This window comes from Dinoponera quadriceps, unplaced genomic scaffold (assembly GCF_001313825.1).
Source record: "Dinoponera quadriceps isolate SergipeBrazil2010 unplaced genomic scaffold, ASM131382v1 scaffold10149, whole genome shotgun sequence".
In the NCBI taxonomy this organism is placed as follows: Eukaryota; Metazoa; Arthropoda; class Insecta; order Hymenoptera; family Formicidae; genus Dinoponera; species Dinoponera quadriceps.
Genome location: NW_014563918.1, coordinates 29,028 through 50,944, shown reverse-complemented (window position 1 = coordinate 50,944; position 21,917 = coordinate 29,028). Strand labels below are relative to the sequence as shown.

At 41.8% G+C, this 21,917-nt stretch overlaps 2 protein-coding genes across 8 annotated transcripts in view; one reads left to right on the top strand and one right to left on the bottom strand.

Annotated features, from left to right (window-relative positions):
• Positions 1-465: 465 nt before the first annotated feature.
• On the top strand, positions 466-8,251 carry LOC106751242 (alkylglycerol monooxygenase-like). Of its 5 annotated transcripts, none has more exons than XM_014632092.1 (10): positions 466-666; positions 2,021-2,184; positions 3,542-3,666; positions 4,210-4,361; positions 4,446-4,549; positions 5,161-5,323; positions 5,389-5,534; positions 5,903-6,037; positions 6,207-6,314; positions 7,007-8,251. In XM_014632092.1, exons 2-10 carry the CDS (start codon positions 2,059-2,061, stop codon positions 7,460-7,462), a joined length of 1,515 nt encoding a protein of 504 aa, XP_014487578.1. In that variant the 5' UTR covers positions 466-666; positions 2,021-2,058; the 3' UTR covers positions 7,463-8,251. The 5 variants fall into 5 exon arrangements, with proteins under 5 accessions (XP_014487578.1, XP_014487579.1, XP_014487577.1 ...); XM_014632093.1 differs by lacking the exon at positions 466-666 and adding an exon at positions 673-1,956 and having other exon boundaries at positions 2,028-2,184; XM_014632091.1 differs by lacking the exon at positions 466-666 and adding an exon at positions 673-1,956.
• A 4,624-nt stretch (positions 8,252-12,875) lies between these two features.
• Positions 12,876-21,917, bottom strand: part of LOC106751240 (ankyrin-3-like) — a 31,621-nt gene continuing 22,579 nt past the window's right edge. For all 3 annotated transcript variants that reach the window (XM_014632083.1, XM_014632082.1, XM_014632085.1), the window contains 2 exons: positions 14,059-21,892; positions 12,876-13,853 (listed from right to left, as the gene is read on the bottom strand). In XM_014632083.1, coding sequence (XP_014487569.1) covers positions 14,073-21,892 — 7,820 coding nt within the window. In that variant the 3' untranslated portion in view covers positions 12,876-13,853; positions 14,059-14,072. The remainder of the gene's footprint in view (positions 13,854-14,058; positions 21,893-21,917) is intronic.

Here is a 21,917-nt window from a genome sequence, read left to right as displayed (position 1 = left end):
GACGAAATTAGCCTTAATTTAATAAATCTACAATTGACCTTATAATTACCATACATACCTCTACATATTCCCCCTCTCGCGTTTTTCATTTCTTTGTTTCAATTATTATCAAAAACAATCGGACACACGAAACGTAAACGAATTATCAATTGTTATTATAAAATCGCCCTCTCAAATAAATGGTTCAGCGATCGCGAACGATTGTTTCTCCTATTCACGCTTCGACTCACTGGTTTATTCAGCAGGAAAGTTTTTCATCACATACGACGTTCTTTCAGTTCGCATTGACGATTGTGAAACGAATCGTCGGGTCTCGCTCGACGATTTGCGAAGCGCGCGCAAAAAGAAGAGAAAAAACGCGAACGCTCTGAAAAATCTGTTATCTCTCGCAGTTAAATGGAGGGAGAGGAATGCGACGATTGTACGACTACTCCAACGTACACGATCGCGGTTTCCTCTCGTTGTATCTCAATATTACGCGTCTGTGCGAAAAGTGTGTCGTGTGTCGCAATTGACAATTGACAATTGATCCTGATTCGATCAACTACGCGGTGACGATTTGCTCGAGTAATGAGCTTCCTAATTCGACATATCTTCTCAACTATCTTATCTACGCCGACGGCCTTCTGATATGGTTTCCTTATCATCGTACAGCGATTGCGGAAAGTATACTAATTTAGACAACTTGTTATTGTTGGTTAGCCGATGCGTCACGTACTCGATGAAAGAGAATATATGGAGAAAACAATTCCGTTGGTGTAACTGAATTTTCCGTTGCCGAAGACCGGATGAAAATTCGATTTTAGGAAGATTCCTATAGGAGGTCACTATTCAGTCGATTGTTCTCAATTGTCTCAATCGAGTTTGAACGCAGCTGAATGTTCAAATGAACGTTCTCGGTCGCAGTAACAGAGATATCATTTCTTGTCACCGAATTTTCATTTCTTGTCATTGAATTTCCATCTGATCCGTAATCTATTGCAGAAACGGAGTTCCTCGAGACACGTTTGTGAATTGACACGTTATCGTATTCTTCATCACCCCCTCCTCTCCCGGCATTCCCCCTCCTTTACGCGTATCTCTACAATTACGCGGAGAAAAAATTCTGCTTGTGTAACTGAACATAAATCAGATGAAAATTCGGTGATGAGAAATGATATATCTGTTCATGCGACCGAAAACATTCTCTGAACATTTAGCTGTGTTAAATCATTCGGTCAAGGTAACTAATAACAGTTGGTTAAACAGAATTCTGCTACGAAAATCTTGTTCTGCTAAGAATCTCGCAACTATTCCTACAACCGAGTTTTCTGTCTGATTCCCATTATTTCCAGGCAACGGAACATTTAGTTGCACTAACGGAACGGTTCTTATCGTGTAATAACAAACCTTGAAACAACAGGTCTGTTTTTTCTTCTGCTGAATTAGCGTACATTTATAGAACTTAAAACGAGTTGGATATACAGTTAAGATTTATTAAGTTATTTAAGAAGTTTAAGAAGTTTATTAAGGAAGAAAGAGGAGAAAGAACTAGTACAAATTTGTGCAGCCAGTTCAGCAAAAAGAGTGCAGACCTAATTCTTGACCTTGGACAGTTTTTGTTGCGAATAGAAAAGGGATGGGGAGAGGGGGACGGGAGATTATTCAATGCGATTATCGATAAGTGAAACGATTAATCCAGTGAATTTCGATGAATCAACGCCGTCAAAACAGTCGCCTTAGGCGAGAGGTGGAGCTGCATGTCGCGCAAATGCATCCGCGGGACGCTCGGCTCGTGTTTACGTTCTCGCTGAATAATATTTGTTTTCTTCATTGGTCTACTCACCGACGACTCGTCATTAGGCTGTTCGTTTAGCTTCAACTCGTATTAAACGTCGCGCACACGTCGCACGCAACCAAACCGGCGCGTAGTTTCGTCCGGAACGTTAGTTTATACGATTAAGGAGATACGCGTCCGTGAGGTCTACAATTTCATTTGCCGTTGTTTCGCCGGATTTCTATTTTATTTATATGTCGTCAGTTTTCAGATAACTTAAGCATAATCGATGAGTGTATAAGATGAATGTGACATTCGAGGAAGCCTCTCACCAATTTCTGCAAAGCACAGGAAAGCTTTTTTATATTATTAACCCCGAGGAGACATCCTACAAGAACGCGGAAGAAGTGCCGAATTATTGGAAGGAGGTAAGAAAGAAGTAAAATTAGTCCGAAAGAAGTAAAATTAGGACCCGGGAAAAAATATCATACATGAAATTATGACTTATATAATCATGTGACTTATATGTCCATGAAAAAATATTGTAGTTTACAAATTATATGCAAATACGATCGAAATAAATGCTTTTGGCTACTTGTGCTTCTGACAGTACATGATATCGGCATTTGATTAAGTGACAAACATAATTTTGCTATATAGACATATATAGCATATAGACTACTATGCTATATAAACATATATATGATCATTCATATATGTAACCACATATTTGGGCAAAATTCATATATGATTTTATATAATTATATATAATCATATATAATCATATATAATCATATATAATCATTTTTCCTCAGGAAGAAAGCTCGCTCGTGAAAATATCTTTTCGTCAACAAGAACTTACTTAACAAGACAGTCACATTGCTTGTATTGAGTTATATCTGATAAGTAACTCGTGAAATTATCAGTAATTGATACTTGCTTGCCTCTTGAAGTTTCCTTCGTGAAGTTTTCTTCTTCCGTCCGTTCTTGTACAGATCGAGTCTCTCTTATATTGATTGCGCTAACGGAATATATGATTTTGTCGTACAATCTCTTACAATTATTTTTCTAATTCCTGAATACCTGAATACCTTTTGCATCCCTCATTTCTTTTACTGGCTTGAAAAAAATATTATATTATATTCGCTCTAGAAATAACAAGGGACGCTCGATTTTGTTTGAAAGTTATTTTAAATTGGATTTATTTTGAACATTTGTATCTTTGATATAATATGGAATTTATATCATTTTGTAATATATGCGAAATTACATAAAACGTTAATCTACAATGCTAAATTGTTATAATGCTGTTGAACGTATCCTTATCAGAAATCTTTAATATAATATTTGTGTATGTTTTGCATACTTTGTTCTTGACTACATTCTTTTTTGTTATTGAAATCATTACTCGTTAAATGAATTAATAGGTAAATAATTAGTAATTGGAAAGAAAAGATCAACATTAGTTTCTTGAATTTTCAACCATCAGAGAAATCACAAGAGTATTGGACGATCCCAATATTCTTTGAGCACAAAATCGTGAATTTTATTATTCGATCACGCGAAAGTTATTTAATCGCTTCTATTTCTTTTAAAATGAACGTAGAATCATCGATCGTATTCACTGGTACGTTGTTACGAATACGTCTAGTTGCACGAATCGTTAACAAGTCGTACGCGTGCTATTTTTGTCCCCGGGCCTGTTTCGAGCGTGGCACGAATGGTTGATGTGAAGCGCCAGCATGTTTGACCTTCTGTATGTACAAAAGTTAATGATGCTTTCAGATATGGTTGCCGTTTTTTGTATTATTGATTGCGGAGCAGATAATACTGTATATAAAGAATAAGAAGGTTCGTTGGAATGAACAAGTGACATCACTGTCTCACTGGATATTCGATGAAACCGTACGGTAAGCATAGATAATGATATATCGACTGTACAGAACAGTTTAAAACGATCATCAGAGATCTGAAACAATAAAAAACAGGCGTGATATAAATCTTAAAACATTCATCGATACGAAAAGAGAGAGAGAGAGAGAGATTTACACTTTCTCTATTTGATTCTGATTTATTGAAAATTACTGATTTAAATTGTAAAAAGAAACAAAAAATCTTGTTAGATGCTTGAAAAAAATTAAACAGAGAATCGATTTTTTAAAATTTTATTCATAAAAATATTTCAAAATGAGATAACTTTGTTTCCAACTTTATTTAATACAACAATATTTAACGCAACAAATATTTTCCACTCTTCAACCTATCGGATAGATATTGTATAGGTATGTTATATTAAAAAGTTTTAAATATTCTACATATATATTTACGTATCGATAGAAGTCCTTTATCCATTTATATCTTATGCTTGTTTACTTATTATTTTGTATCACGTTATTTTCGAAGTATCGTTTTTATAGCCAATTAATGAAAGCTGTCAATGTTGGCTTTTTCAGATTTTTTTCGCGCGGTGCTGAATATTATTTATATATTCAATTGTATAATAAGTTTCATTTATGGGATTTACCCTGGAACGCACTATCGACGTGGATTATCGCCGCCTTGAGCGTGGAATTTTGTTATTATTGGGCTCACCGTTGCAACCACGGTTCGGTTTAAGTTTGCGGCACGAATGGTGGTGTCTTCTATTTACCCTTCGCTCTAATTAAAGACACTAATTGTTTACTTGCAGAAATTACTTTCTTTTGGGTCTTCCATCAAGTACATCACAGCAGCGAAGAGTTTAGTCTTGCGGTCGGCTTGCGGCAATCTGTTTTGCAAACCTGGTGCAACTTTGTGAGTATCATCGTTATCATGTTGCTCTATATTATTTGCGGACGATGCAAGAAGGATTAATAGGAAATGTCAACATAGACTTTCAATCTACAAAGAAGACAATTGTCTTGAATTTTATAGTTATATTTCTTATATTTTCAGAATTGAAATAAGAACAATGTAAAATCAAAATCAAACATCTCTGTTTTAAATAAGTAAATTAAAAGGCCGAAGTATCATAAAAGAAAAGAAAGCTGCCAAAGCTGTTAAATTCGATACATTCAGAGAAAGAATCAGCCAGAGGAGCTATAATGAGGACAGCTAATTGTCGTTGCTACTACAGTTAAATTTGTTAGCTGTTCGAATTAAGGCGTCACGGCGAACAATATAGTTGCACTTTGCAACAAATACATTTTATCTCTACGACATTAGCTTCCCTTATTTTAGCTGCCACAACTAGATTTTAGCTTCTAAATGGCTTTGGCCAATTCTTTCTCCGAATATGAAGTAAACATTCAATGACATTACAACGACCGCTGAAGTACCTGCTTTAGTACTTTACAAAATTGTGCGTTTAATATTGGCAATTCAAAAGATTTATTGACAGTGTAACCACGTGATTCATGTTGCAGATATTTTATGTGCCCCTCACTGTATTCATACCTCCGTCCCACTTCATTACTCACAAACAGTTCAATTTGATATATCAACTGTGTCTACATACGACATTAATTGATGACATCAAACCGTTTGATTGGTTTTTTAACACAGCCAAGCATCATCGCGTTCATCATGGTATGTCGCAAACGTAACGCGTATATCACGACGTATATTACGGACGCTCCTTTCTACGTTTGTAGGTTGCAATCTTTATTGTTTGGACAAGAATTACGGCGGCGTGTTAATTATATGGGATCGATTGTTCGGCACGTTTCAAGAGGAGCAGGATAAAATCGTTTATGGCCTAGTAGTTAATTCTAGGTCGTTTAACCCACTCTATCTGCAGGTAAAATCATCTTTGGATATCATATTTCGCACAGATATCAAATGTACTCAGAGTTACTAAAAAAAATTAATAATAACGTGCTCGTTTTATATGTGGTAGAAGTTGTAAGGTGCGATTTTAAATTGTTATCCGCACATCTCGAATGCGTATCGATCGCGTCTGTTTCTTTTTTTTATAAATTTATACAAATGAAACTTTCTATTCTTTTTACAAGTGATATAATTCACCGATAAATAAAGAATCGAAGAGAATCAGATGAGATTTTCAGAAGTAGAAATAATAGTGAGATGAAAATAAAATGTGTACGTGAGAGAGCTGAGCGATTTTAGAATCGAGCTTTTTGTAATAATGTTTCCTTCTTGATGCAGATATATTATTTAAAGGCAATATTCCAAAAGAGCGCAACCATGCACAGCTGGTGGAATAAGATCGGCACTTTTTGGAAGGGACCAAGCTGGTATCCAGGTGCACCACGTTTGGGCTTAGATCAGTACAAGACTTACGTAAGATAACAAAGAAGATGCCAAGAATACACGAATGTGCGCGTCACGTTATCTTATTTTGCTCAATTGCGAGCATAAATCAAACGTTACTGTAAATAACGCGAGGTGCAAGTTAAAAAAAAGTTTAACTTAAGTTATAACGTTAAAAAATCACTCTTTCGGTTTACAGGTGACGCCTAGATATGCGTATGATCCTTACATACCTACATGGCAAGTCCTATATGTCTTCTTGCACTTTGCCTCGGTTATCATCTATCATTATCGACTACACCTTATGGTGAGTTCAATGCCATGTGACTCATTTTTTATTTTATTAGGAAATTATCTTGCTACTTAGATAGCTGAATGACAGAGGACGGCATATTGACATCTTCTGGCATCATTTAGTTATCTGAGTTAATACATACATATTTACACTACATCTTGTCTTATCTACTTACGAGATTATTTACAATATTAATCTGGAAACGCGCAAGTTTTCGATCTCCATTTTGTCCGTATATTTGCATCGTCATGAATCTTCTATTTTTAGTCTTATTGTGGATCTTATTTCTTTTGAGAGCGACGAAACGAACGTCTTCTCACGACTTGAGATTTTTCATCGCAGACAGCACAAATTTCTGAAAGACGTCTTAAAGACGTCTATATGTAAAATATATATATAAGTTGTTTAAATAATAGAAAACGTCTTTTTGATGCCATTAAGACATTTTTTTAGAAATTTGTGCTATCTGGAATTACAAACCACTTCGACCGGAACTTACCGACTCGTTTACAAAATGTCAAAAACTGTCCAGCCCTTTCGTATATTTATGACAGAATAGAAAATAAGTGAGAAAACACAGAGTAATTTGGAACTGGAACTTTTCCGAACAATTCTACGATTGATTCACACAAATAACGTTTTAGAGTTACAGCGCTTTCGCATTAAATCATTTTGACATGCTTGATCTGTGTTTTTTTCGACAGGATTTCTCCAATTCTATATCAATGTATATGGTACTAGGAAACGTACTTACTCTCATCAGCATTGGCATGTTATTTGATAGAGATAATAGGATTGCTCTCTTTGAATTTGCGCGCTGTATATTTAGCCTGTACATCACACCGTACGATCAGTCTGTGTTAAACACGTACGTCTACATTTTACACTGCTTTTCACTGTACTGCATTTGGATACCTCACATTGTAAAGCTGACATCAAATTATGCGTACGAATATTCAATAATGATACAACGTCATTCGAAAAGGGTTAAGGTACATTCGAATTTAAAAACCAAACTTTTGTACATAATAAAAGGATTTCTTCGGAGTGAACATTCGGAATGTGAAATGAACGAGATTCCGGATTTAAAGATAAATAGATTTCCAAATAATTTGAACGGAATTTCGACATTAAATGAAACTTCGAGTAAAATGAAATGATTTTGACTGTTTGAGACATCAAATAATTATTGGAATTAATGAAAATAATGAAGTAACAAATAGAACGTGTTGAAAGAATTGAAGAAATGTAACCCGATGGATCATTATTATTATTTTATTAGCGAAGTTCACACATTCAAATAAAAGTTACTATAAAAAGAATTTATCATCAATAGATACTTTTTATATCGGAATACATAAAATTTGTTGCATTAAACGTTATCATAGAGATTTATATTTTAACATTTATTAATCTTCTTCTTTACCACATACGCACAGGCTCGATGAGACGATTCATTTAAAAAATTGAAAAACATATCGGTAATATGTATTGTGTGACCGCGAGCGTGGCATGGTAGACATCCGCACCGGTCTGATATGCTATAAAAGTCCCGGGCTCGATTCCCGGTAGAACCAGAAAATTTTTCATGCACTCGTAGCTTCTCTTCGGTGGTCTGACAAACCAATGATAAAACCGTAAACCTTTCCCCAAAAATTTTCCATTTAAACTGTAGATTCCGTATGCATGTGTATAATCTGCGTACGCATCTGCGTACGCATACATGCATAATAGGAAGAGAGGCCCGATGCTCCTCGCAGGAGTTATAGGAACACTACATATATACAATATGTATTATGTAATGTGCGTTCCTAATCAGTTGTTTATAATATATTATGCTTATAAGATATTACATTTGTAAAATATATGTATATACACGTCATTATATTTTTTACAGGAAGAAGTATTGTGATATTATGTCTTGTTTTCATTATTATTATTAATTTCAACTCATAATATATTAAATAATTAATATTAATTATATATATTATATATATAACAATAATTTTATAGTGTAGATTATAATAATTGTATTATTTATTTTATAATGTTCTTATATAATTGATTATATAATTAATTTATCCATATTTTGCGTAACACATCAAGGTTCTTAATTATAATTATCTCAAGATTATTTTCGCTTTCTCTGTGAAACTATTTATTAGACTTATAGAAGAGAAGTAGTAGTAGTTATATGGCTTTTGTAGATATTATTATCATTATCAATGGCGCTATACAAGCCCAAAATCGGATTTAGGCCTACCTCTCTTTCTCATGTATGCATGTGGTGCGCACGCAGATTATACACACATGCATACGGGGGAAGTAATTGAAACGCCGGTTTCGAACTGCAAATTTTTGGAAAGAGGTTTTCTTGGCATAGTGGTACTCTTGGTGGTTTGCTAGACCACCGAAGAGGAGCTACGAACGCATGAACATTTTTCTGACTCTGCCGGGAATCGAACCTAGAACTTCTGACGTAGCAGCAGACCGATGCGATGTCTATTATGCCATGCTTGTGCTTGTAGATATAATTCCCTTTATTACCTCTGCTATTAGGTAACGAATTCTAGTGATTACTTATGGAATTATTTGTTTAGTAGTCCACCATTACACAGAGGCAATAATATGCTAATACACAATATCAACCATTTTTATTTTAGAGCACTAGAGCACTTAGAAACGTTTACAAAGTATATTTTAGTATATTAACAGTATTTAGTATATTTTATTATAGTTAATTGTTTATACTTCCTCATTCTTCTTAAAGTTTGGTACATCATCACGCGGATATATATATATTTGAATGTTTTATACGTTATTTAACATTTAACATTTATATTTATATTTAACATTTATATTTATATTTAACATTTATATTTAACATTTTATTTTGCTAAACGCATTTCGAGTTATGCGAAGTTAAATAATAACATGGCATTTTGTTAATTTAGCCCCCTTCTAAAATAAATTTAACCTCTTCAGGGATATTGACACATATGTGTACGTTTAGTTTTATTAAAAAATTACCGTTATTTATAATTACAAAAATTTTTGAAATTTAAAAATTAAATGTTATCAAAATAGGCCATGTTGGCTACATGTCAAAATCGGTTCGCAAATAAAGTATCTTTGTTTTTTGCGCACTCCATTAGAGCAGATCATAAATCAAAAATTAAAAATTCATCCTTGAAGAGATTAATATAGTCTCGAATATTTTCGAGGTTTTTATGTCGAAGTTATTCGGTAATTCAATAATTTAACTTTAAAAATCTATTCGTGGTAATTGTCTTTTTGACAGTTTGTATTTATCCTTCTGACAAGCAAGTCAAAAATCTACATTAAAAATTCGCGGTTATATTCATCGTTGTTCCTCCTAAGAGTTTATTTTGAACAAATTTGTAATAAAACACTGTACGTTTTAAACAAAACCAATTTTTTTAAATTTATTTTCGTGAGGGGCCACATTTACATTTTGATCTATCATGCAGTGCCGTCACATTTTTATAAATAATGTCCTAAATAATAAATATTTCATAACTTTGAATATAGAATCGATCCAACAATATTTTGACGAATGTAATCGTATTCAACTTAAAATATTGATTATTAACATAGTTATATAACGAACAACTAACATAGTTATTGTATTAAATGTAAATGGGGGGAGGCCATAATAAAGGAGCCGCCTTCCCCTCTACACTACTCTAAAATCTTTCTTGAGCTTTAATACCGATGAATTGTTATTAAAGATTGACGGCCAAAGATGCGAGAATTTGCGTATCAGTTGTTGGACGGTTAATTTTATGTTAAATTGTTATTACATTAAATGTTGAATAAATAATAAAACGTAAGTTAATAAATAAAATTAATATTGCATTTCTTGGATAAGCCATTCAGATATTTATAAACCCGTTCGGGAAGGTAAGTAGATTTCTGAGTAGATCGTTTATATAAGTTATTTATATACATATCTTCTTTTCTCTTTTGTATATCATAAGGAATCGCGCGATTCAAAGCACGTGTTTCATTAAATATCCGTAAGCGAACGTTTTGCGCCCAGACATGGCGTATGCGCGTCGACCATATCGATATACCTCATAAAGCGCAAATTTAAATTTGGCGGTAGGTTACAGAATGGATCGTTGCGCGGCAGTACGAGTCGAAAAGTTATTTCGTAAGTATCACCATTTTGATTATTTCGAATTAAGTTTTGCGTACCGTATCATGACAAATCATTAATAATCAGTAATAAAATATATTCATCACGATTTTATGTTCTATCTGAGATGCTGCTGTCGCATAAATTTTTGCAACCACATAACGCGTATAGACTTACTCGTTTTGTTCTGTCTTGATTGATTTTTGCAACGGGATATTTTCGTAAATTTTATTATTAAAATGAATGTTGTATTCAATAATTCGTCTTCAATAGAGTGATTAATCATTTAAATTCTAACATATTTAAATTTGTACGAAGAATTACATTCACTCATATAAATTTAGCATCGATAATCTATTTGTCGATATTAATTGACTGCTATAGCGCATATAATATCTATAATGTGAGACAGCAAAATAAGCAAAATATCAGTGACCGATTTCAATTGTTTATAATTTAGAAATTATAACGACTTCTACGTTTTCGTATGTTACCCATCGGGACTTTATCGACGTCACGTTGTGACTGTAATACCATTTGATACCACCAGATATCGCTTGAATATAAATTTTTCATTTCAATCATGTGTTACGATAAGCTAGATTCTCATAATATATGTTATATAATTTTGAATAATATAATTTATTTAATATTAAATAATATTAATATAATAGCACTAATATCACAAAGATTAATAGTGTTACGAAAATTGCCTAATAGCAAATATTTGGGTGATTATATAATGACGGCCTTATAATAAAATATTATTTTTACCATTATTTAATTATGTTGATATCAATTTATCAGAAAATAATTGTAAAAAAAAACAACTTTGCAATCTTTGAAAATCTTAAATCTTGCATATTTAATTTTATTTCAATATATATATATATATAATTTTACCATGCAAAGATATATAAATTTATGTATACTTATATTTACGGAACTTTTCGAGCTTTGTAATATCACTATTCTGTAGTTATATTTGCATATTACGGGCCTTATTGGTCGTAACGAAATTTTATCCAATGCCTTCGATGGTACTTCGACTGTGTTTGTAAATAATTCATTTCAGTCTTGCGATCGTTGCCGTCTGGTATTCGATAAATTCTAGAAGCTCTTCTGATAGAAATTGTGAATAGATCGCAAAAATATTATCGCAGAAATTCATGTGAAATTGTACATGTAGATGATTAGATGATGATAGATTTATTAGTCACATTGTTTCATTTTTAATTTTTTCCATGTAATTTTGTGTATAATCACTTTTGCGATTTTGTGGAAAACAAGTTAAGAACCTTTCATCCTAACGGAACAGAGAACTGAGAACACACAGTCCCGAGGTAAGCAAATCTTTCTATATTTCCTTTTCACTATCACCATCATTATCACTATCATATCAAGTGTCATTTCGTGAAACGTCGCAAGAATTGAAGTTGATGTGATTCTTAGTTCAATTTCCGATACATGATAATAAGTAACTCCTGTAATTGTCTCGCTTTTGTCATATAATGCAGATATACTTAGAGGTCATTTTTATATCGCTTATCCGATACTTGAAAGTTCGAGTTTACTTATGTATGCTCCAATTTTCGAAACATTATCATAAAGAAATATAATGATTTAGATAAGTGTAATTATAGTTTTATGAAACGATTAGACCTCTTACGGAAGAATTTCTTTTGCTTTCGATCAGGATTAGAAAGTGAATTGTTACGTGTAACATCGTTACCATTTCGAGTTTTTTTTTTTTTTAATAAAAGATGGAAAAGCGTGACCCAATTTTTGAATAATGATAACAAAAGTAACTATTACTTGTTTTATCGCCCATTTTACAATTTTTCTTTTATCTGTTGTGACAGATGAAATTGTTTATTATTACACTGAGAAAAAAACTATATAAAAACAAACGAATATTTCTTTGGTGTGTCTTTACACGATATTTACTTAATCTAAATTCTTTTTATTCAAATCAAGTAATGTTTATTCGATTTAAGTAAGTAATATTCGATTTACATAAAGTGAATTTAGATTTAAGTAAATATCGTGTAAGGACACCCAAGAAATATTCGTTTGTTTTTAGATATTTTTCTTCTCAGTATATATCACGGTTATATTATTATCGGTTTTCTATGGAAGCTTAAAGGTGTAAATACAACTTCTATTTCTCTCTACTGAATATTGAAAACACAGGGAGTTTGAAAAATGATAGGAACGTATATAACTGCGCGTTTTAAATAAGACACAACCGTTTGTGATGTATTGCATCGAAAGTAGACGCTTCTGGTCTTATGAGAACGTATAATATATAATTTCGATATAATATAAAATACTTCCGTGGGCACATGTGAACGTATAATTAAAACGTATCTCATGTAGGGAAATAAATGTGCGCTCGCACACAAGAGAGCTCGAGATAATGCACAGATGTATATTTTCATCATTAAGAAAACGAACCTTTCAAATGACATTGTTAACTTGTAATAATATACAGTGCACGTGTAAACGTAATCGGTAACATCGTACTCGGTAAAAGAAGTGGAAAAGAGATATAATAAATTCGTCAAACGATCGTCGAATCCGTTTTCAACGTAAACGTATTATACTTCGCTGCCATCCGTAAATGTCCTAAATATTATATTCGCATATAAAATTTTTTTATCTGTTTTAAATATTATGTATCCGTTCCTTCGCGTAAACATGCGCTATAATAGTAGTATTATTGTATATCTTTTTTTCCTTCTGACTTCTCTTCCTTCCTCTGCGAACGTCGCCTGAAATGATTACACGAGATACACGAGGTACGTCGAATACATTATCAAATTTTACGAAAGCGCATCCACAAAGACCGTCTCATAATGAAAACGCTTATAAAACACGCTACAATACAGTACAGTGACGTACGCGTCATAATATACAAGTAGAACACGTAAGTAGCACTTTTTAAAATATATATACGCTCGAAAAACGCAACGTAACGTATGTATGTGAAGTTTACTTCCAAAAACAGTTAAGCAAAGTCGTTTCGCGTTCCCCTCGAACGAGTACAGCCAAGAGAACCGTCGCGAATTGCTAATCTATCCGAAAATCCAATAATGACAAACAAGCAAGCGTCTTTCCCTCTCTCTCTCTCCNCCCCCCCCCCCCCACCGTCTTGAGAAACGAAACAATATTATATTTTGAAGTTCGTAACTATCTTACTTAAGCGTCAATGTAAATGCTCTCAGAAGACATTGCGTAAAACAAAGACGAATATAATAGTATCTTATATATCCACAATGCACAAGTTCTTTAGTACATTATTTAATATCGTGTTTTACATGTAAAGCTTCTTGAATTATTCGGTAATATATTTGTGACGTCGTGGCAAGTCCTCGATGGTCCGCTATCTGTAATACGAGCGAATGTGATAATAATGAATTAATAAACCCACGCCATGTCAATAAAAAAAAAATAATAATAATAAGAAGAAGAAGAATATAATTAATCAACTGATCACAGAGGACCGAATCAACAGAACCGGGCTCTCTTCCTAAGGCAAAAGCAATAACAAAATTCCCGACGGGATTTCATTTCGCTCATCGACGCACTCACCTACGAAAATTGTCCTATGTACCGCTACTTGGTGACGTTTTCGTCTTGCCGTTTCTCGCGTGAGTCGAAGGTGTTTGTCCCGCGGAACTGTCGGCCACCGCCGCGTCTTCCGCGCGACGGCCGTCGCTGTCGTTGCTTCCTCTGCCGGACGCTCCGACATCCTGTTGCTCCAGCAAAGGCATGTCAAGAGAATCCGACGAGATACGTCGGCCGTTACCGCCGAACTGATTGCCGCCGGCCGTGTCGAGCGGCGTCTCCCTCGCGTCCCTCACGTTATTGAGCGAGTCCGAACTCAGAGACGGGTAATCGAGGGTGGTCTTCATCTCGAGAGAGTCGGAGCTGCGGCAGAGCGGGTGATACTTCTTCTCCGCGTTGTCCTCCAGCTCCAAGGAGTCCGTGCTGGTCTCCATAACATTAGTCTCCTTCTGCGCCCGAGCCTGCCCCTCCTCCTCCACCTCTCGCTCCTCCATTTCCGGCTGCACCTCCTCCGGGAGGGTCTGCGTGGCCGGTTGCGTGACCACTCGCTCGGCATCGGTGACCTCGATCTGCGAGATGTCCTCCGTAGTATCGTCCTGTCGGTCGAGTCTCTCCACGTTGGACTGCGCGATACGTATGATCTCGTCGATCTCCTTTATCCTCTTCTCGTAGTCGTCCGAGCCCGAGGTGCTGGGGTTGAACGAGCCCGCCGCGCTGGTTTCCGTCCTCGAGCGCGGCAGATTCTCCATCTTGTACTTGGTCTCCGGGCTCTCGTGCTCCAGAAGATCCTCCTCCTCGCGGGCGCGCAGCTCGATCAGGTGGGCCTCCCTGCAGGCTTTCTCGAGGCCCTCGAAGTCTTTCAGCGAGGACAACGAGACGTCGTCGCCGTGGCCGGAGCGTCCGGTCACGTACCTCCTCGGCAGGCTGCCATTGTTGATGGAGTCCTGCGAGCCGCACTGCAGCCGCCGCGAGTTCTCCGCCGCGACGGTGCTCTCCAGATGCTCGAACTCCTGCAGCGACGTCAGCGACACGGTGTCGTGGTCCGTGGGCTTGCTGAAGTGCTTCTTGCCGGCGAGCATGTCGTACTCGGGTGTGCTGCCGAAGCTACCGCGCATACTGCCGACGCTGCCTATCGACTCCTTGTGGCTGCCGAGGCTGCCGAATCTGCTGCTGCCGGCCTCGAAGTCCGTGACCTCCTCCTCCTTGATGTCCTCCAACGGCCCGCGGTCGTACTCGATGTCGTAGACACGCGCGTCCGAGTGGAACTGCATCTCAACCCACTTCTTACCCTCGTACTGCTCCTCGTCGGAGTAGGACTGCGAGTACTGCTCGTCGTTGGACGCCTGCGGCGGGCTCTCCTCGGATTCGAAGTCGAACAGGTCGTTGTTCTTAGACGCTTGGCTGCTCGACACCTGCGTGTCCTCCTTGTTCTCCGCGATCAGGTTCTCCAGGTCGCGGTCGTAGTTCTTGCTGGTCACCTGCGGCATCGAGCTGATGCGGATGCTCTTGCCCTCGGAGTCGAACTCCTCCGCCTCCCGGCCGACCTCCTCGATCACGACGAAGTCGTCGATGATGTCGGGCTTGTCCACCAGCTCGAATGAGTCGCTGTCGGGCGAGTGAGAGTGACGTTCGGACTTGTCCTTCTCTATCACCGTGTCGAAGGACATGCCCGACGCCGAGGACAAGGACATACTGGCCTGCTGCAGCATCGAGTGGACGGACGTCTGCGCCGTCGGTTCGAGGCCCTCCTCCCCGGCCTCGAGAGCCGACTTCTGTTCCAGGCTCTCCGCCGTTTCCGTCGCCTCTATGTCTCTCTCCGCGTCTCCCCCTGTCTCCCCCTCGAGTTCTTCGAGTTCCTCGCTATCGCTCGGCCTCGTAACCCGCGTCGAGATCACTTGCGTGCACACGCTCTGAACCCCGTCCTCGGTGACCCGTGACGTCATAATGTCGACCGACTGGAGGGCTCCGGGCGCGTCCATGAAGGCGGAAGTGGCGGAGTCCATGACTCGGGCGTCTTCCTCCAACGCCTCCTCCATCGACTCCGTTTCCATGCTGACACTGTCGTCCATGATCTGCTGGAAGATCATCTCGGACGAGCGCTTCATGCGACACGGTATGTGACTGTCGATCTTGTCCAACGCCTCGTCCATCGGTATGTCGCTGCCGGAAGAGTCCGACGCCTCGGCGTCTTGTTCCGCGTCCAACGCGCTCTCCAGGTTCTCCTCGATCTCGTCTTTGTCCGCGTCCACGTCCGACGGCACCAGCGTCTCCGACAATTCGCTGGTGCTGTCGATGCTGCCAAGGTGGCCGGAGCTCAGGGAATTCAAGGATTTCATGGACTCGCGCGAGCTCAGCGTGCTCGCCGCAGTTTGGTAGTCTTGAGACGTCGGCCTCGACGCCGACTGCTCGATCGACATCATCGCCGTCTCGTATTCCGAGACGGTTCCCGATTGCACACCTGCGGACTGCAGCGCCTCGACGTCGGACGAGCTGGGTCTGCTTCCACTCTCGTAGTCGCAAGATTGGTAGTTGCTGCTCTCGCCGGAGCTCGAGCCGGCCTCGCTCTCGGAGGTCTTCACTCTCTTGGATATCCTCGCTGGCTTTTGGCGTCTCCTGGGTGCCGGATAGGGTGGTGCCAAAGAGTAACTGTCGTCCCTGTTGTCTACGTCCGAGCCCGATATGCTCGCGGGAAGCGGACTGGGATGATCGTCTTCTTCGTCCTCCCTCGACTCGTCTTGGACGGCTATTACAGTCTCAGTTTCATGTTTCTCGATGTCGATTTCGGGTGCTTGAGCAACAACAGCTGGCTTCTCTTCGTCGGCAACTTCGACGGCTGCTTCGACGATCGGCTCGTCTTCGACGACAGCCTCCTTCACTCGTTCCACCTTCGGCTCGTCGAGTTCGGGAGGTTTCGAGGCGAGCGGCGATTCGCCCCGCGCAGCTTCAGCCTCGACTTCCCGCTCGGTCTCCGCAGGAACGTGTTCGATGGACGGTGGTCTGTACAAAAATGGCAAGTCGTTCGGGATGGACTCCGGTTGGAGCTTGAACTGGAACTCCGATGGCGAATCTTTGATCTGTATAATGGTCTCGCTGTTCTCACTCAGTTCCTCTATGAGGTCCTGCTTGGCCGCCTCCAAGGACTCCTTCACCTCGGCGATCTCCTTCTTCACCACCTGATCCAGCACCGTGATCGCGTATCGCGCGCTCAGATCGACGCTCTGCAGATCGTCTTTCTTGATTTTGAAGGCACAGGTATCGGTATGCGCAGTCGTCGACTTGCCCGGTCTGTCGTGCTTCTCGCTGCTCTTCTCCATGTGTCGTTTGTACTCCTCGCTCCTCATTTTCGGCCGGTAGCTCTCCGTCCACTCCTTCAGCACGTCGTCGACCCTTGCGCTCTTCGACAAAGCCTCCGGCTCCTTCGCGGTGTCTTTTCGCGCTTCAGCGGCTTCTTTCGCCTCTTTCACCCTCTCGTCCGTAGGCTCAGCCTGTTTCTGCCTTTCCCCGATTATTTGTGGTGCGGTGACCTCGCCGACGTGCGTCGGCTCGACAGTTTCTACTTCTGCCGCGGCAACATCCTGTCGGGGGATCGTCATTTTCGCAGCCACATCCTCGGACGTCAGATCTTTCGCTTCCTCTTCCTTCACGGGCACAACCTCCGTCACGGCTTCGGTGATGCTCGCCTCCAGGTCGAAATCCTCTCGGGGTATCAATTGCCGCACACCAGCCGTGTACTCGTCCGTCGGGGTCTTGGCGTCGTATTCCCGTTGCAGCGTGTCGACCAGCTCTTGACACGTAACGTCCAATTTATCCTCGATCAGTTCGCTGTCCAAATCCGGCTCGGTGACTGGCACCACCGTGAACTTGCTGCTCTTCGTGCTGGTCGTCGTGACGGTCGCGCTGGCGGCTTCACCGCCGGCCGCGGACTCCCTCACCGACTCTATCACGCTGATGTCTTCCGAGGACTTGGTCACGGATTCTTGCTCGAAGTCCATGGATTCGTCTTGAGAGGAAGTGTGGGCACGTCGCTCGTACTCCTCCAATTCCTGATTGAACGCCTCCGACGGCTGCAGCATTTCCGTTATCACGATCTTCTCGTCGCCGATCATCCAGTTGACCGGCTTGAGATCCAGATCGTGCACCAATTTCGTCCGCGGCGAGACCAACGGCGGACTCTCGATCTCGAAACTGTCCGCTCTTCGCATCCCAGAGTCGTACTCCCTCGACGGCACCATCGGCTGCTCGTGAGCCAAAGGATAGTCCGTAGCATTGGCGTCCTCGGACACCGTGCTAGGACTCACGGTCATGTCTCTCTCTTGGACGAACTTGTCCAAGGAATCCACCGCCGCGCTCTCGTGCAGAGAGGCCACGTCTCTGCTGGTCTGCTCGGAGAACCTGTGTTCGTCCAGTTCCAAGGACGGCACATCGACCGAGTCTTGCCGACTGTCTCCTCCTGGCTCGAGGATCTCCAACACCCTGGCTCCTGAGAGCTCCGACACGATCTTATCCTTGGATACGCTGGTGTCGCTGAATAAGTCCCTCTGTAGTGGCTCGATGTGGCCGCTCGACCTGTCGGATCGCAATTTCTCGGACGGTGGACTGGACGTAGGCTTGGATATGTCCTCCAGTTCGTTCGTGTCGACGTCGATCGTTCCCTCGAGGTCAATCTGTTCGGACATGCTGCTGGGACTCATCGTGATATCTCTGTCCTGAAGCCTGGCTTGCGAAGACGGCAGGCTCTCCTCCCTCTCGTGCGACGACTCCTCGTCTTTCGTCAAGTCCTCGCTTATACTGTCCTTGGTGGATCCTCTGTCGAACGATTCCTGTCCTTTGCTCTCCGCTGACGGCTCGTCAAACGACCGCTTCATTATGGTCTCGAACTTCCTCGTCAAGTCGTCCGCTAGTCTCTCATGGTCGGTGTCGCTTTTCTCGGACACCAGTTGGTCTATGTACTCTTTGTTCAACATCTGCGTCTTCAGTCCTGACGTCGACGACCTCCTCTCGATCTCGCTCTCGATCGACTGTATCAGATCCTCCGCTATGTTTCGCGCCTCGATCTTCTTGGCGACCATTTGCTGCCTCTTCTCCAGAGTTACCGGGGCTTCCTCACTTACGGGTACTTCATCCTTCCTCGCCTCGTCCTGCGCTTTCTGGCTGGGGATAAATTGCTCGACCTTGAAACTTTCCGAGCTCTCTTTGTAAGACTGGCCCTGCGCGATCATCTCGACCTTCCCCATCTCTTCAGCGGCCGCTTTGGGCGAGCCCTTCGTGTCCTCCACTTTCTTCGTGTCGTCCTTCTTGATCCTAATTGCCACGTCGACGTCGCTCTCTCTGACTCTAATAGTTCCAGATTCCTGCGTCGCGGTACCCTCATTATCCTCCACCGACTTGAACAGCCCTTCCTTCTCGCTCTTTACACTGGACTCGGAGGCGCTGGCGTCTATCACTTCCTTCCCTTCCGTCACGTTCATCGACATCTTCTGCACAGTCGTCTTGTCCACCTCTTCGCTCTTGCTTTTCTTCTCTTCTATCGTCTCAGCCGGCGACTCCTTAGTCATCTTGGATTCCGAGGACTTCTTCCGCTCCACCCTCTCTTTCTCCTCGTGAGTGATGAACTTGTCCGCGCCGCTGGATATCTCCGACGAAACCACCTCCTTCTTCTCCACTTTACTGCTCGCCTTCGTGTCGACCTTCGAGGTGACCGTCGCGAAATCCTTGTCCTTCATCGCGCTCATGTCCTCGAACATCTTGAACGCATCCTGCGCGTCGGCGAAAGTCTTGGAGAACGTTTGCGTCTTGCTCTTCGTGGTCGAGTGTTCCTCGTGCCGCGACGTCACCTCCTCGCTGGACTTCTTCTCGGTAATCGTGATCGTCTCGCCGTCCTTCCGTCCTGGCAGATCCTTCTTCGCCTCTTTCTCCTTCACCGTTGCACTTTCCATGATGCGTTTCGGTATGCGAGATTCGAATTCCTTCTTTTTGCCGGGAGGCGACGTGACGTCCTTCTCCTTCTCCATGACTGGGCTCCTGATTGGCTTATCCTCGGGCTTCTCCGGCGAAGTTTTGCCCTTTGTCTCTTTCTGGCTCTTATCCTTCTCGGCCATCGCCGCGGAAATCGGAATGCGAGACTCCTTCTTCATCTGCTTCATCTCCGTCTCGACGACGGGTCTTCTCTCGAGGAGGATAGTGTCGTCGGCGACGTCCTTGCTAACTGTTTCTTCCATCCTCTGCGGCGGTTCAGTTTCGATCTCCTCTATCTCGGGCTTCTTTTCCACCGTCCCCTCTTCAGTCATTCGTTTTTCTCCCTCGAGGAACTGCTGGATCTCTTTCTTCACGTCCAAGGGAACCGACTCGGTCTTAATTTCCGCTCGCAATTTCTCCACGTTGCCTGTCATCTGCACTTCGTACGCAGTGTCCTCCGGGACCGATGTGACCGGCTGACCGTCCGCCCCCTCGATCTGCACCGACTTTGTGATCTGCTCTTGCACGAGAGTTCCGTCCTTCTGCACCTTATAGATGATCGTTGTCTCTTCCGTGATTATTCGTCTCCCGGACGACTTTTCCTTGACGACCTCCTTGCTCACCGGTGTCTCCGGCCTCTCCGGCTCCTCCTCGACTTTCTGAACGACACCCGTCGACACGTCGGGTTTCCTTTGAATCGCAGATTCTTCCGCGTGCTTCTTCGCTTCAGCAACGTCTTCGACAAGCTTCTCCGGCACTTTCTTCACAGGTTCCTCCTTGATCGTTGTAACCTCTGTCGTTGTGATCTCCTCGAGCGGTTTCACCGGCCTTGAGATTTCCTCTTTAACTTCTCTCTTAACTTCTCTCACTTTCATCTCGTCCGATATTGTCTTAACTTCCATTATTTGTTCCACTTTCTCCGTCTCTTCTATATCCCTCACGGCTTCCCTTCTGATAACATCCGTCTCCTCCTGCGACTTCTCAGCTCTCAACGATACTTTCTCCCTCGCACGTTCCGGCTTCGCACTTTCCTCCACTTTCTCGATTATCTCTGTCATCTTTATCGGCATCTCTTCTCTCGTTTCTTCTTCCATCTCTCTCGTCTCAACGGGTTTTACCTGCGGTTCCTCGGCCAGCTGTCTCTCCTTATTCAATAGCTCTTTGCAAATCTCCATCATCGGCTGAGCTATTACCTTCTGAACTTCCTCGCGCATCTCTTTGTCCTCGTCCCAGTCTTTCTCCTTCTTATCGATATCCTTCGACTCCCTTCGCGCTTCTTTCGTCCACTTGGTGTCCTCCGTAGTCTTCAAGATCTTCTCTATTTCCCTCGCCTCCGCCACATGCTTCTCCTCGATCTCCATCATCTCCTTCGTCATCTCCAGCGTGCTCTTCTCCGTGCGGATCTTTTGATCCTCGATCGACTTACCCCTGAAAAGCCGGTCCTTCTCGGACTTGACGGACTCCTGATGGGGCAGCCTCGGCGTGCCCTTCGCCATCTCCTTCTGGATCTGCTCCTCGAAGTAGTGGGCCTTCTCCGCCACTGAGCACTCCGAGATGTCCGGCACGTTGATGTCCTCGATGGTCTCCGACCTTATGACATCCGAGATGCCCTCGGTGGTCCCATCCTCTTCGGACACGACGTTCGGCAGGCAGGACTCGCTGTCGCTTTCATTGATAGTGAGCTGCGAGGCCCTCGAGACCTCGGATTCGGATCGTTGGTAGCTCGCGCGCTTCCTCGAGATGTCCTCCCAGAACTTGCGCTTCTCCAAGTAGGTCTGCCTTTCGAGTTCCGGCGACAGATCCGGTTCCTGATCGGCACTTACTTTATTGGGATAACTAGCATCTACGGATTCTAGGGGACAAGCCGCTTTTTGTGCAAAGGATTCGTGGATAGTAGCGGCATCTAGAACAACCAAGAATTATGCTAA